The following is a 16,613-nucleotide window of genomic DNA, read 5'->3' on the forward strand; positions in this document are numbered from 1 at the left end:
CTTGGGTGGTGTCCAGGAGGAGGGCTTGTGTTGGAGGCAGGTGAAGGCGTCAGTAGAGGGAGGGTTAGGCTCCTGGTTAAAGAAGTAAGCGTGGAGGCGAAGGCGGCGGAAAAACTGCTCAGTGTCCAAACATGACTGGTATTCGCTGATGTGTGGGTGGAGGGGGACAAAGGTGAGCCCCTTGCTTAGGACTGACCGTTCGTCCTTAGTCAGTGGGAGGTCTGGGGGGGATAGTGAAGATTTAGCAGGGCTCAGTGTTGCTGTCTTCTCTGGAGCTGTGGAGGCTGTGGACGGAGTTAGGTCGGCGGCGGTGGTGGGCGGAGTTGTGCTGGCTGTAGGCGGGGTTCTGTCGGCATCAGTGGTGGGTGGGATTGTGTCCGTGTCCATGATGGGCGAAGCGGCATTGGCGGTGGCAGTAGCGGTAATGTCTGTGGTGTTGGTTTCGGAAGTGGAGGCGTTGGCTACAGCAGCGATGGTGTTCACTGTCCTGGAAGTGGTGTAGCTGGTAGTGGCAGACGTGACATCATCTGTGGGTTCTCCCACAGTGGCCTCATGGCCAATCACGGTGGGTACATTGCGCAGAAGGTCCTGGGTAGGGCTGGGGATTTGGGAGGTGGAGAAATCCCATTTTAGGTGGCAGGAACCAGTGAGTTTACTGTACTTACAGTTTTTAGTGTCCAGTAAAGCTGAGTAGAATTGTGAGTTCAGTTTGTGGATCCTACAAAGAATAAAGAACAGGAGAGGTCCTTTGCAGGTCTGGGAGAGGGAGACTCTGAGCTGGGGTCGGCTTGATTGCAGTGCCTGGAGATGCCGGCGCATTGCTGCAAGTGCGTGTTTCAGGGGTAACAGGGAGAAATGCTTCTGAAGGGTCTCTCATCCCGCCTCCTTGACCTATCTATCCTCCCCGGACTGACCTATCCCCTCCCTACCTCCCCACCTACACTCACCTCTAATGGCTCCATCCCCGCATCTTTAACTTCTCTGTTTCTTCTCCACCTATCTTCTCCTCTATCCATTTTCGATCTGCCTCCTCCTCTCTCCCTATTTATTTCAGAACCTTCTCCCCCCTCCCCCATTTTTGAAGAAGGGTCGAGGTCCGAAACATCAGCTTTTGTGCTCCTAAGATGATGCTTGGCCTGCTGTGTTCATGCAGCTCTACACGTTGTTATCTAAACTCTGTCCTCTGGTTACTGATCCTCCTGCTAAAGGAAATAATCTCTACATGATTTTACAATTCATGATTGAATCTCCCCTTCAGCTTCTGCAGTCTGTCTACATTCACTGAAGTTCTTCCTCATCCCTAACATTCTGTTAAATCCCTTCCTCACTCACTCTGAGGCCATGAAAAGCTTCCCAGAATTGGACATGGTTCTCTTGCCCAGGCACCAAAATCAGAATGAATGTAAAAACATTCTTAAAGAAAAGAAACACACCTTAAAATCTTTGTCTTCTGGTTATTAGTCTTCGGTCAGTGGACTAATTGTCCTCAGTTATTCTATCAAAATCATTCATCAGTGACTGCAACTTCACAATGTATAAACTGTGCCAGACCAAGACCTTTACATCAAAGAGGAGTGTGCTTATTAGGTGAATGGCCTTCCCTGGTGCCTGCTAATTGTCCGGTCCTCTTCTCAGACCTGATCAACACCCCTGCTCCCCCAGGGAACATGTAAGGAGCTTAAACTGCAAAGAACGAGTAGTAACATGTTACTGTGCTACTTTCTTTTCAGCTTCCTTGGTTACAGACATTTTATGCTGGACTTGGAGCTCTTGTCTTCACCATGGTAAAGAAGTTAAATATTTTTCTTCTTCAATCTACAGTGCACAAGTTGGGTTTGAGAGGCCAAGATACTGAATTGCAATTTGCTTGACTGTTGTCTTGTCCTGTTTCAAAGGATTGGCTGGTGAAAGGTTCCACTACCAGCGCAAAGATCTTTGTTCCTTACACAGGGATGTGGGCAAACTGGGAGATATTAGGATACTTTTAAGCTGTAGATGGGGATATGAGAATTGTTGAAGAGAGTCATACTGTCAAAGCAGTTCTTCTTGCACTCATTAGAGCTCCCACCTCCTGCATAGGACTAGCCCCTCAAATAGAGCTTCCTATAAGAAGGCCCCACCCACTGCAGGTAAAAGGAACCTGTCTGGACATAGTGTTCTTTTTAGTTAAATGAAAACTTGGGGGACACTGATTTTGTGTGTAATAGGCTTACATCAGTCAGAGTCAACTTGTCTTTTGGTATTTATAACTGTTTTGTTGTATCTGTTCCCTGATATAATCTCCACGATATAGCTTTCACCAGAGTCCACTTGCCAGGCATTAAGCACGCTGTAGAAATTGTTGTTCCCTTTGAAGTTTGTTATTTTTGCCTCTGTCTTGATGAGTGCAAGATGAACACCTTGATAATATGTCTTTTTTTTCCAGCAATACTTAAGATTGGAAAGTAGGAAACTCTGTGAGGAACTCCATTGCAGTTTTGGTTACAGCCACCTAAAGCACTGTGTCTAGTTTGTTTTCATTCATGGGACGTGGGCATGACTAATGGCCAGCTTTATTGCCTGTCCCTAGTTGCCCCTCAGAAGATGGTGGTGAATGGTGTTCTTGAACCCCTGCTGTCCATGTAGTACATCTACAATGCTCTTAGGGAGGGAATTCCAGGATTTTGACCCAACAACAGTGAAAGAATGGCAATATATGTTTCAAACTCAGGAAAGTATGCGGTTGGAGGGGCACTTTTTGTTTGGTAGTGGTGTTCTCATGTACTTGCTGATTTTTCCTTGTGGGTGATAGGGCTTGTAGGTTTGGAAGGTACTAACTAAAGAGTCTCAGTGAATTTCTGCAGTGCATCTTGTAGATGGTACACACTGTTGCTACAGAGTGTTGGTGGTGGAGGGAGTGGATGCTTGTGGATGGGATGCCAGTGAAGCAACTGTTCTGTCATGGATGGTTTACTTTTATTCATTTCATGGATGCGCGTGTCACTGGCTAGGATTGCCCTTAAGATTGCCCATCCTTAATTGACCGGAGGGCAGTTGAGAGTCAACCACATTACTGTGGTCTAGAGTCAAGTGTAGGCCACACCAGATAAAGGTGACAGCTTCCTTCCTTAAAGGACGTAAGGGACCCAGGTGGGTTTTTCCTGACAATCACAAGAATTTCATAGCAGACCTAGGTCTCCGGATTAATAGTGTAGCAATAATATTACTAGGACCATCGCTGCCCCTTAAAGTATCAAGCTTCTCGTGTGTTGGAGCTATGCCCATCCAGGAAAGTGGGGAGTATTCCGTCACACTCCTGACTTGTGCCTTGTAGATGGTGGACAGGCTTTGGGGAGTCAGGAGGTGAGTTACTTGCTCCTGGATGCTAGCCTCTGACTTGTTCTTGTAACCATTCTACGGCTAATTCACTTAGTTTCTGGTCAATGGTAACATTGATAGTGGGGGATTCAGTGATAGTAGTGCCACTGACTGTCAAGGGATTCGTGCCTGGCATTTGTGTGGCACAAATATTACAAGCCTGGATACTGACCAGATCTTGCTGCAATTGAACGTGGACTGTTGTCGTGAAAGGTGCTGAACATTGTGCTATCACCAGTGAACAGTCCCACTTCTGACCTTATTATAAAGGGAAGGTCATTGATGAGCAGGTTAAGAAGTTTGGCCTAAGGACTCTAGCATGAGGAACTCCTGCAAATATGTTCTGGAGCTGAGATAACTGATGTTCAACAACAACAACCATCTTCCTAAGTGCCAGGTATGATCTGATTTCATTTCTTATTGTCACATGTACTGACATACAGTGAAAAGTACTGTTTTGCGTGCTAACTAGACATACGATACCTTCCATAAGTACATCAGGGAACTAGAACAGCATATGGAATATAGTGTTACAGCTGCAGAGAAGATACAGAGAAGATCAGCTCTAATATACCAGAGACCCGTTCGTAAGCCTGATAATAACAGGGAAGAAGCTGAAGTCCATTTGACCCATATCCCTCCAAACCCTTCCTATTCATATACCCATCCATTTGCCCTTTAAATGTTGTAATTGTATCAGCCTCCACTATCTCCTTTGGCAGCTCATTCCATGCATGCACCACCCTCTACCTGAAAATGTTGTCCCTTTGGTCCCTTTTATATTTTTCCCCTCTCGACTTAAACCTATGCCGTCTAGTTTTGGATACCCCCACCCTAGGGAAAAGACTTTGTCTTTACCCTATCCAAGCCCCTCATGATTTCATAAACCTCTATAAGGACACAACTTAGCCTCCAGCACTCCAGGGATAATAGCCCCAGCCTATTCAGCCTCTCCCTCCAACCCCGGCAGCATCCTTGTAAATCTTTTTTGAATCTTTTCTAGTTTTAAAACATCCTTCGTATAGGAGGGAGACCAGAATTGCAAGCAGTACTCCAAAACTGACCAAAGCAATGTCATGTACAGCCGCAACATGGCTTCCCAATTCCTATACTCAGTGCACTGACCAATAAAGGCAAGCATTCCCAAACACTTTCTTCACTATCCTTTCTACCTGCGAATTCACTTTCAAGGAACTATGAACGTGTGCTCCAAAGTCTCTTTGTTCAGCAACACTCCCCAGGCCCTTCCCATTAAGTATGTAAGTCCTGCCCTGTTTTGATATGTGTTTCCAAACTTTTGTATCTTCTGCCTGTTGGAAGAGAGTATAACTGGAGTGGAACGGGTCATTGATTGTATTTGCTGCTTTTCCAAGGCGGCACGAAGTATAGACAGAATTAATGGATGGAAGGCTAGTTTTCGTGATAGACTGGGCTGCATTTTCAACTCTCTTAATTCCTTGCAGATTTGGGCAGAGGAGTTGCCGAACTAAGCTGAGGTGCATCCAGACAGCATGCTTTCTGTGGTGCATCTGTAAAAACAGTCTTAATGGACATTTTGAATTTCCTTAGCCTTCTGAGGGAGTAGAGGTGTTGGTGTACCTTCTTTACTGTAGCATCGACGTGGATGGACAAGGATATTTTGTTGGTGACATTTGCTCCTAGAAGCTTGAAGCTCTCACTTCCACTTCCACCATCGATACAGACGCGGGGATGTCCACCACTCCACTTCCTGAAGTCGATGACCAGCTCTTTCGTTTTGCTGACATTGAGGGAGAGATTATTGTCTTTATACCACTGTGCCATTAAGCTGTCTCTGTCTCATCGTTGTTTCAGATCTGACCCGCTACAGCGATGTCATCAGCAAATTTGTAAATGGAGTTAAAGCTGAATTTAGTCACATAGTCATGAGTATATGAGGAGTATAATAAAGGGTTGAATATGAAGCCTTCCGGGGCACCAGTGTTGAGGATTATAATGGAAGAGGTGTTGTTTCCTATCCTTACTGATTACGGTCTACAGGTCAGGAAGTTGAGGATCCAGTTGCTGTGGGGATCAGCAGAGTCCTAGATCTTGGAGTCTGGAGATGAATTTTGTTGAAGTGATAGTGTTGAAGGCAGATCTAAAGCCAATAAATAGGAACCAAAACAACTGCAAGTGCTGGAACTCAGAAGCAAAATCAGAAATTGCTGGAAAAGCTCAGCTGAGTTCTCAGAACTCTGAGTTCTGAGGACGGGTCACTGGACCTGAACCGTTAACTCTGCTGGACCTGCTGAGCTTTTCTAGCAACTTCTGATTGTATTGCCAATAAATAGGAATCTGATATAGGTATCATTGTTATTCAGATGTTCCAGAGATGAGTGTAGGGCCAGGGAGATGGTGTCTGCTGTGGATCTATTGCAACAGTAGGCGAATTGTCGTGGATTGAGGCAGTCTGGGAGGCTGGAGTTGATGTGTATCAATACTAACCTGTCAAAACACTTCATAATGATGGATGTCAGAGCTACAGGGATGGATGTCAAAGCTACCTTAAAGTAGTCCTTTTTCTTCGGCATTGGAATGATAGTGGTCATCTTGAAGCAGGTGAAAACCTTGCATGATAGTGAGGAGAGGTTAAAGATGTCTGCAAATACTGTCACCATGTGGTCTGCACAGGATCCGAGGGTACGGCCAGGAACTCCATCTGGGCATGTTGCTTTCTGTGGGTTCACTCTCAAAAAGGCCAATCCGACATCTGCAGCAGTGACTGTGGATGCAGGTGCATCCGAGACTGTCAGTGCAGATAACACCATTTCACTGACCTTCTGCTCAAAGTGAGCATAGAATGCATTTTGTCCACTGGGGGAGACGCTTTTTTGCCAGCACTTCTACTCAACTTCACTTTCTATCCTGTTATATCATGTAAGCCTCATCACAGTTGACGAGTGTTTATCTGGTTAGTATGGGACTCTGTTGTCGCTTGCTGGCTCTGATGGCTTTGCAAAGATCATTTCTAGAGTTTCTGAATAGGTTAAGACCAGCCTACTTGATTGCCTCAGTCCTGGACTTCAGTAGGGAATTGATCTCCCAATTCTTCCGTGGTTTCTGATTGGGGGAACACTCGGATTAACTTCTTTGGCAAACTGTTCTCTGCATACTCACTGATGAAATCTGTGACGGTACTAACATACTCAGATTGGCCACTGAGTTCTAGAATATGGAGCAGTTGGCCGATTCCAAGCAGTCACATAACCGCCTGTCTGTTACCTCAGTCCAGCACTGCATGACTTCCTGTACTAGATCCTCATGCTTCAGTTTCTGCTTTAAGCTAGAGAAGGGGCACAGCCTTAAGGTCTGATTTACCAAAACGCGAGCAGGGAATGGAGCAGGAGGTGTCTTTGATGGTTATGTAGCAGTGGTCCAGGCTGTTTGGGCCTCTGGTGGGACAGGAAATGTGTTGATGGTATCTTGGTAGTACACCAGCTACAATGAAAAAGGCCTTGGGCTCTGTTGGTTCATGCAGTTGGGTGCTCCAGGAGCCCCTGGTCTTTGTAAGGTCAGATCCTGTTGGGCCGTTGGTTGTTTCCGGAGGTAGTAAAATGACCAGACCAATATGTAGACTTAAGAAAACATTGTTAGTAATTCTTCAGAATTACAGTTGAGATTTAAAAGAGTCCATGGTATTATGGGCAATGTACTGGAATGAAGAGAGGATTAGCTGACTGGCTGAAGGCAGAATAGGGAACAAAAGGGTCTTTCTCAGGATGGCAGCCAGTGACTAGCAGAGTTCTGCTGGGACCACAACTATTCATGTTGTACATTAATGATCTGAATGAAAGAACTGAGGGCATTATTGCTAAGTTTGCAGATGGCGCAAAGATAGAACATTACAGCACAGTACAGGCCCTTCGGCCCTCGATGTTGTGCCGACCTGTCATACCGATCTGAAGCCCATCTAACCTACACTATTCCATGTACGTCCATATGCTTGTCCAATGACGACTTAAATGTACCTAGAGTTGGCAAATCTACTGTTGCAGGCAAAGCGTTCCATTCCCTTACTACTCTCTGAGTAAAGAAACCACCTCCGACATCTGTCCTATATCTTTCACCCTTCAATTTAAAGCTATGCCCCCTCGCGCTCGCCGTCACCATCCTAGGAAAAAGGCTCTCCCTATCCACCCTATCGAACCCTCTGATTATTTTATATGTCTCAATTAAGTCACCTCTCAACCTTCTTCTCTCTAATGAAAACAGCCTCAAGTCCCTCAGCCTTTCCTCATAAGACCTTCCCTCCATACCAGGCAACATCCTAGTAAACCTCCTCTGCACCCTTTGCAAAGCTTCCACATCCTTCTTATAATGCGGTGACCACAACTGTACGCAATACTCCAAGTGTGGCCGCACCAGAGTTTTGTACAGCTTCACCATAACCTCTTGGTTCCGGAACTCGATCCCTCTATTAATAAAAGCTAAAACACTGTATGCCGTCTTAACAACCCTGTCAACCTGGGGTGGCAACTTTCAAGGATCTGTGTACATGGACACCGAGATCTCTCTGCTCATCTACACTGCTAAGAATCTTACCATTTAGGCCTGTACTTTGCCTTCCGGTTACTCCTACCAAAGTGCATCACCTCACACTTGTCCGCATTAAACTCCATTTGCCACCTCTCAGCCCAGCTCTGCAGCTTATCTATGTCTCTCTGTAAAACATCCTTCGTCACTATCCACAACTCCACCAACCTCAGTGTCGTCTGCAAATTTACTAACCCATCCTTCTATGCCCGCATCCAGGTCATTTATAAAAATGACAAACAGCAGTGGACCCAACACCGACCCTTGCGGTACACCACTAGTAACTGCTCTCCAGGATGAACGTTTCCCATCAACCACCACCCTCTGTCTTCTTTCAGCAAGCCAATTTCCGATCCAAACTGCTATATCTCCCACAATTCCATTCCTCCGCATTTTGTACAATAGCCTATTGTGGGGGACCTTATCGAACGCCTTGCTGAAATCCATATACACCACATCAACCGGTTTACTCTCATCTACCTGTTTGGTCACCTTCTCAAAGAACTCAATAAGGTTTGTGAGGCACCACCTACCCTTCACAAAACCGTGCTGACTGTCCCTAATCAAATTATTCTTTTCCAGATGATTATAAATCCTATCCCTTATAACCTTTTCCAACACATTACCAACAACTGAAGTAAGGCTCACTGGTCTATAATTACCAGGGTTGTCTCTACTCCCCTTCTTGAGCAGGGGAACCACATTTGCTATCCTCCAGTCATCTGGCACTGTTCCTGTAGACAATGACGAGTTAAAGATCAATGCCAAAGGCTCGGCAATCTCCTCCCTGGCTTCCCGGGGGATCCTAGGATAAATCCCGTCCGGCCCAGGGGACTTATCTGTCTTCACCCTCTGTAGGATTTCTAATACCTCTTCCTTGTGAACCTCAATCCCTCCTCGTCTAGTAGCCTGTATCTCAGTATTCTCAACAACATTGTTGTTTTCTAGAGTGAATACTGTCGAAAAATATTCATTTTGTGCTTCCCCTTTCTCCTCTGACTCCACACACAACTTCCCGCTACTATCCTTGATTGGCCCTAATCTTACTCTCGTCATTCTTTTATTATAAATCTATAGAAAGCCTTAGGGTTTACCCTGATCCTATCCGCCAACAACTTCTCACTGTCCCCTCCTGGCTCTTCTGAGCTCTCTCTTTAGGTCTTTCCTGGCTACTTTGTAGCCCTCAAGCGCCCTAACTGAGCCTTCACATCTCATCCGAACATAAGCCTTCTTCTTCCTCTTGACCAGAGATTCCACTTCCTTCGTAAACCACAGCTCCCGCACTCTACAGCTTCCTCCCTGCCTGACAGGTACATACTTATCTAGGACACACAGGAGATTTTCCTTGAATAAGCTCCACATTTCTAATGTGCCCATCCCCTGCAGTTTCCTTCCCCATCCTATGCTCCCTAAATCTTGCCTAATCTCATCGTAATTGCCTTTCCCCCAGCTATAACTCTTGCCCAGTGGTATACACCAATCCCTTTCCATCACTAAAGTAAACATAACAGAATTGTGATCGCTATCACCAAAGTGCTCACCTACTTCCAAATCTAACACCTGGCCGGGCTCATTATAGGGGGCGGCACGGTGGCTCAGTGGTTAGCACTGCAGCCTCACAGCACCAGGCACCCAGTTTCAATTCCAGCCCCGGATGACTGTCTGTCTGGAGTTTGCACATTCTCCCCCTGTCTGCGTGGGTTTCCTCCGGGAGCTCCGGTTTCCTCCCACAGTCCAAAGATGTGCAGGCTAGGTGGATTGGCCATGCTAAATTGTCCATAGTGTTCAGGGTGTGTGGGTTATAGGGGGATGGGTCTGGGTGGGATGCTTCAAGGGATAGTGTGGACTTGTTGGGCCGAAAGGCCTGTTTCCACACTGTAGGGAATCTAATCCAATCTAAAAAATTTACCCAGTACCAAATCTAATGTGGCTTTGCCCCTTGTTGGCCTGTCTACATACTGTGTCAGGAAGCCCGCCTGCACATACTAGTCAAAAACTGATCCATCTATAGTACTCGAACTATAGTGTTCCCAGTCAACATTTGGAAAGTTGAAGTCTCCCATGACAACTACCCTGTCTCTCTCACTCCTATTGAGAATCATCTTTGCTATCCTTTCCTCTACGTATCTGGGACTATTCGGAGGCCTATGGAAAACTATACTATAACTCTTCTTTCCTGTTTCCAACCTCAGCCCATACTATCTCAGTTGACGAGTCCCCAAACATCCTTTCTGCAACTGTAGTACTGTCCTTGACCAACAATGCCACACCTCCCCCTCTTTTACTATCTTCTCTGTTCTTACTGAAACATCTAAATCTTAGAACCTACAACAACTATTCCTGTCCCTGCTCCGAAATGGCCACAACATCGAAGTCCCAGGTACCAACCCATGTTCAACCCATGCAAGTTCACCCACCTTATTCCGGATCCTCCTGGTGGAGGACAGGTAGTATTAAAGAGGCAGAGAGGCTGTAGAAGGACTTGGACAGGCTAGGAGAATGGGCAAAGAAGTAGCAAATGAAATATAATATGGGAGGTGTGAGGTTATGCAATTTGGTAAGAAGAATAGAGGCTTAGACTATTTTCTAAATGAGGAAAGGATTCAGAAATTTGAAATTCTCTTAAGGTTAACATGCAGGATCAATTGACAGGCAAATTCAATGTTAGCATTCATTTCAAGAGGGCTAGAATACAAGAGCTGAGACCACATTTTGCATATTCAGAAGAGTTTTGGGTACATATTTAAAGAAGAATGTGCTGGCTCTTCAAGGGTCCAAAGAAGGTTCACAGGTCCCCAAGATGAAGGGCTTGCCACATGAGGAAAGGTTGAATTCCCTGGATCTGTATTCATGCAGTCTAGAAGGATGAGGAAGAAACCTCGGTGAATCATACAGAATACTGACAGGCCTTAATAGAGTGGGCGTGGACATTGCCACAGAACGCTGTGGAGGCCAAGTCATTAAGTGTCTTTAAGCCAGACATAGATAGGTTCTTGATTAGTGAGAGGATCAAAGGTTACGAGAGAAAGTAGGATAATGGGGTTGACAAATGTCATCCATAATCGAATTGCAGAGCAGATTTGATGCACTGAATGGTCTAATTCTGCCGTTATATCTATGGTTTAAGTTGTGAGCACTTGGACTGGACATAAATCCCTTCTTGGGATTTAGATTAAGAAATGCTTACATGCAGTGATTATGTTATGAAATATGGTGATCTATAGTTTTTCTGGTTAGTAGATTTATAGACAATACCAAAATTGGTAGCATAGTAGATAGTGAACAAAGTTTTCTAAGATTACAAAGGGATCTTGATCAAATGGGTCAATGGGCTGAAAAATGGCAGATGAAGTTCAATCTGAATAAATATTAGGTATTGCATTTTGGTACAAAAGGGGTAGGGCCTTGGGTACTGTTGTAGAACAGGGAGTGAGCAGTGCAGGTACATAATTCTTTGAAGTTTGCATCACATATAGACAGGGTGGTTCAGAAGGCATTTGACACACTTGCCTTCATTGCTCAGTCCTATGAGTATAGTATCAGAGATAATGGGAACTGCAGATGCTGGAGATTCCAAGATGATAAAATGTGAGGCTGGATGAACACAGCAGGCCAAGCAGCATCTCAGGAGCACAAAAGCTGACGTTTCGGGCCTAGACCCTTCATCAGAGAGGGGGATGGGGGGAGGGAACTGGAATAAATAGGGAGAGAGGGGGAGGCGGACCGAAGATGGAGAGCAAAGAAGATAGGTGGAGAGGGTGTAGGTGGGGAGGTAGGGAGGGGATAGGTCAGTCCAGGGAAGACGGACAGGTCAAGGAGGTGGGATGAGGTTAGTAGGTAGCTGGGGGTGTGTAGGTAGCTGGGGGTGCGGCTGGGGGTGTAGGTAGCTGGGGGTAGAGCAGAGGTTCACCTGCACATCTGCCAATGTGGTATACTGCATCCACTGTACCCGGTGCGGCTTTCTCTACATTGGGGAAACCAAGCGGAGGCTTGGGGACCGCTTTGCAGAACACCTCCGCTCAGTTCGCAACAAACAACTGCACCTCCCAGTCGCAAACCATTTCCACTCCCCCTCCCATTCTCTTGATGACATGTCCATCATGGGCCTCCTGCACTGCCACAATGATGCCACCCGAAGGTTGCAGGAACAGCAACTCATATTCCGCCTGGGAACCCTGCAGCCATATGGTATCAATGTGGACTTCACCAGTTTCAAAATCTCCCCTTCCCCCACTGCATCCCTAAACCAGCCCAGTTCATCCCCTCCCCCCACTGCACCACACAACCAGCCCAGCTCTTCCCCCCCACCCACTGCATCCCAAAACCAGTCCAACCTGTCTCTGCCTCCCTAACCGGTTCTTCCTCTCACCCATCCCTTCCTCCCACCCCCAGCCGCACCCCCAGCTACCTACTAACCTCATCCCACCTCCTTGACCTGTCCGTCTTCCCTGGACTGACCTATCCCCTCCCTACCTCCCCACCTACACCCTCTCCACCTATCTTCTTTGCTCTCCATCTTCGGTCCGCCTCCCCCTCTCTCCCTATTTATTCCAGTTCCCTCCCCCCATCCCCCTCTCTGATGAAGGGTCTAGGCCCGAAACGTCAGCTTTTGTGCTCCTGAGATGCTGCTTGGCCTGCTGTGTTCATCCAGCCTCACATTTTATCATCTATGAGTATAGTAGTTGGGAAGTCAAGTAGAGGTTCAATGGGTTATTGGTGAGGCCTGTTCTGGAATACTGTGTCCAGTTCTGGTCGGCCCCAGTTATAGGAAGGATATTATCAACCTGGAGAGGGTTCGGAAGAGATTTACAAGGATGTTGCCGGGTATAGAAGGTTTGAGTTATATAGAAAGGCTGGAACGTTTTTCACTGGAGCATCGGAGGTTGAGAGATGACCTGTTAGAAGTTTATAAGGTACAGATAGAGTTTCATGGTGGGGAATTTCAAGACTGGGGGCACATTTTTAAGGTGAGAGGAGAGATTTTTTTAAAAAGGTAATTTTTTTACAGTGTGGTTCACATGTGGAATGAACTACCTGAGGAAATGTGTGGAGGGATATAGGCCAGGAGCAGGTATGTGGGACTAGTTTAGTTTGGGATTCTATTCGAAATGGACTGGTTGGACTGAAGGGTCTGTTTCCTTGCTGTTTGACTCAATGGTAAATGGAGAATTCACACAATAGCCTGCCTTTTCAATCAGGATTTTGAGACTTTTTTGTGTAAGTTGCGTTAATGGACAGTACATTCTTTTTGTTGTACTTTATGATTACCTTCCTACATTTCTCTCACAGTTCCTGGCTTATGATACACAGCTTCTCCTGGGGAACAAGCGCTACTCTCTGAGTCCTGAAGAACATGTGTTTGGAGCACTCTGTCTGTACACAGACATCATCTACATCTTTATGTTCCTCCTCCAGCTGTTCGGACATCGGGATTGAGCAGCTTTAGGCTCCTGCCCAATGATTTCATATAATCCTTTAAGCTGCACTCATTTTTTGTTCTATCTTTACAATGTTTTCAAGCAGCCACTAACCTCTTCCCTGAAACTCCATCCATCTGTGAGATCAGTGATCATTTCTATTGCTTTTATTCAATTCTCCAATCTTGAATGAGTAATATTCAAAATTTTAGTCAAAGTGTGATATGCAGAGCTTCCCTGAACTGGAATGTTCCTGGGAAAGCACACTGAGAAGCTTCTCTCTAGCTTGACCCAACAACCCTCACTGTCTTGTAACTTAAGCTTTAAATGTAGAAAGCATCTAACAACCCAGTTCCATTCCATCCACAGTGATGCTGACAGATGCTTGGTAGATCCTTTCTCTGATGTATAAAAGTGGTCTATTCAACACAAGTAGGCATCAAAAACTGCACATCCCTCCATGGGGCTATCCAAGGGTGAGCACTTGGGCGGATTTTCTCTCTCTCCTTACTAGCCATCGTTCTCTGTTCCTCCCTACAAACTGGAGAGCATGACCTTAGCAGATCACTTCCCCTTGTTTTTTTTTAACAAAACCAATTTTGGTTTTGCTGTATTTTGTGTTGTGTAAAGTATGTCCCAGGCACAACTGTCAGCCTGGATAAATTTTACCTGTGTTCAGCTTTAAATAGATAGTTATGTATTCTGGTTCTGCTGGCAGGTTTAACACCCATAAAAGGCAGGAAAATCTAATTAAGTCCCTATATGATTTCATTGCATGCTGTTTCTTATTCTCTAATCAACAGTTGGTGCCTGTCCTGTCACCAACTCAATTACAGCTAGCCTGCAGTGGTGATTTCCATAATCTCTGTTATGCAACAGAGTTGGCAGCAGCCAAGTGCTGATGTATTGTGGCATATTTCAGGGTTCGTCTCACTCGCTCTGCCACCTCCCAACTCCACTGCATCATCCAATTCCCATTGTGTCGGCAGCAGCACTAGCAATTCAGCCATGCTTACTATTGCTATTATGTGTGGTACTTTCCCCTTTGATGTCAGGCTGGCCCAGTGTGCAAAGTCAGTCGCCTTGAGGCATCCAATAAGCAGGTTCTCCCCATATTCTGTTTATACTGAGGCAGCCTCTGTCCTTGAAACTCTCTTCCAGTGAAAAGTATAACTGAAAATGGCCTTTCAAAACAAGGGTAGAATTTTAAGCAGCGTATTAATGTGAAACCTGTGACAGTATTTTCTAATTATCTGCAATCTTTGTGCTCTTTGAATTAAAATTGTTACTGCCTTTCAACTCGTCTGAAAACTGTCTCCTTTTAGTAAATGCAATGATAATAATTCATAGCAAGGGGCCACTCAGCTCACTGTTTCTGTAGCAGCTCTTTGAAACAGATAGCCAATTAATCCCAAATGTTGCCTGTTCTTTTCCCAGGGCCTTTCAAACACTTTTCCCAAACATTAGCACTGCTGCCTCACAGCGTCTGGAACCCAGAATCAATTCCAACCTTGGGCAACTGTCTGTGTGGAGTTTAGACATTCTCCCCATGTCTGTGTGGCTTTCCTCCAGATGCTCTGGAATCCCCCCACAGTCCAAGGATGTGCGGGCTCGGTGGATTGGGCATGCTAAATTGCCCATCGTGTTCAGTGATGTATAGATTAGGTGGGTTATAGGGGAATTGGTCTGGGTGGGATGCTCTGAGGTCGGTGTGGACCTGTTGGGTCGAAGGGACTGTTTCCACACTGTAAGGATTCTATGATTTATCTTAGTCCCTTTTGACAACTATTGAATTCATTTCCACCATCCTTTCAAGTAGCTTATTCCATCAAAACATATTTTGTTTTTAATTCATTCACAGGATGAAGGTCAGTGGCTAGGCCAGCATTTATTGACAATTCTGAATTGCTCAGAGAGCAGTTAAAGCATCAGCAACATAGCTGTTGGTCTGGAGTCACAGGTAGACAAGACCAGGTAAAGGTAGCAGATTTCTGTCGCTAAAGGGCAATACTGAGCCAATGGGTTTTCATAACAATTGGTAACGATTTCATTTCCATCGTGAGTGTCCTAATTCCAGATTTTTTTATTGAATTCAGATTCCACCATTTGCTACAGAGGGATTTGAACCCAGAATAGTCTCTGGATTAATAGTCTTGATGCTAATACCACTGGGCCAACATCTCTGCACATCAAATTGCTGACCTGCCACGAGAAACAAACCTCGTAATTTTGAGTATACGTTATATCTTCCCTTAAACTTTCTTCAATGAAAACAATCCCAGCTTCTCCACTCTCTCAAGTCCTTTACATACCATTCTGATAACTCACCACCGCACCCTTTCCAAGAATGGGAACAAGGGCTGCAAATGTAGCTCCTTTCCTTTCCTCAACAACTAATTCCCTATAACGGTAATGATGCTGTATTATAGAAATATGGAAACATCAGTAGGGTTTAGCTTTTCATGATTGCTCCATCATTCAATATGATCATAACTGATCAACCAACTCAGTACTGTTTCTCCCTGTAACCTTTTATGCCTTTAGCCCCTAAGAATCATCTAACTCCTCGAAAGCATTCAATGTTTCAGCCTCGACTACTTTCTAATCAGATAATTGCACAGGTTCAGTGTGCTGGATGAAGAAATAACCCTTTCTTCCTGCAACTAGTTTGTTTGGTTTTGGCTGACATTTCAGCAAGTGCTCGATTTTTGCTTCAGTTTACAGCAAAGCTGGATCAGCGTGTGGGCTGGCAAGTGTCCCTCCCTGGTCTGGGCTTCCTGGTTCATCACAACCTGCATGGTGATGAGAGGACCTGTGATCAGTCAGTTTGACACACGTTGTCTTAAATTTGACCAACACAACTCAATTTCAAACTGCATTTAGCAACTGAAGCAGACATTACAACAGAGGATGCCATCAACCCACAGCTCTGCTCCCCTCATGGCCTCATTAACAGAGTTAGGAGAGCATTGACCTAGGAGAGATTGCAGGTCAGTTCTCCAGGTGGGTCATTTATTTTGCTATCACTTACTATGGGTTTGGCTTTTCATCTTAAAATCATTTCCGAAATGAGCGCTGCACTGTCAAAGATGGCATCTTTCAGGACAGGTCATTAAACCAAGCCCTATCTATCCTTCTGGTAGATGCAAAAGATCCCATGGCACTTGTATAAACAAAAAACTGGCTGTTCCTGATGTTCTAATCAATATTTATCTTTCAGTCAACATCACAAAAACAAGAGTACCTGATTATTGCCGTTTGATTGTGCTGGCTTGTACAAGAATG

At 45.3% G+C, this 16,613-nt stretch overlaps 1 protein-coding gene across 7 annotated transcripts in view; it reads left to right on the forward strand.

The window, feature by feature from the left end:
- faim2a (Fas apoptotic inhibitory molecule 2a) overlaps positions 1-14,627 on the forward strand; it is a 57,054-nt gene extending 42,427 nt beyond the window's left edge. For 6 of the 7 annotated variants that reach the window (XM_048528670.2, XM_048528678.2, XM_048528671.2 and 3 more), the window contains 2 exons: positions 1,731-1,784; positions 13,201-14,627. In XM_048528670.2, the coding sequence (XP_048384627.2) occupies positions 1,731-1,784; positions 13,201-13,347 (201 nt within the window). In that variant the 3' untranslated portion in view covers positions 13,348-14,627. The remainder of the gene's footprint in view (positions 1-1,730; positions 1,785-13,200) is intronic. The other variant, XM_048528677.2, reaches the window with a different exon arrangement.
- The last annotated feature ends 1,986 nt before the right edge of the window (positions 14,628-16,613 follow it).

The sequence above is a fragment of the Stegostoma tigrinum genome, chromosome 5 (assembly GCF_030684315.1).
Source record: "Stegostoma tigrinum isolate sSteTig4 chromosome 5, sSteTig4.hap1, whole genome shotgun sequence".
NCBI classification, from domain to species: Eukaryota; Metazoa; Chordata; class Chondrichthyes; order Orectolobiformes; family Stegostomatidae; genus Stegostoma; species Stegostoma tigrinum.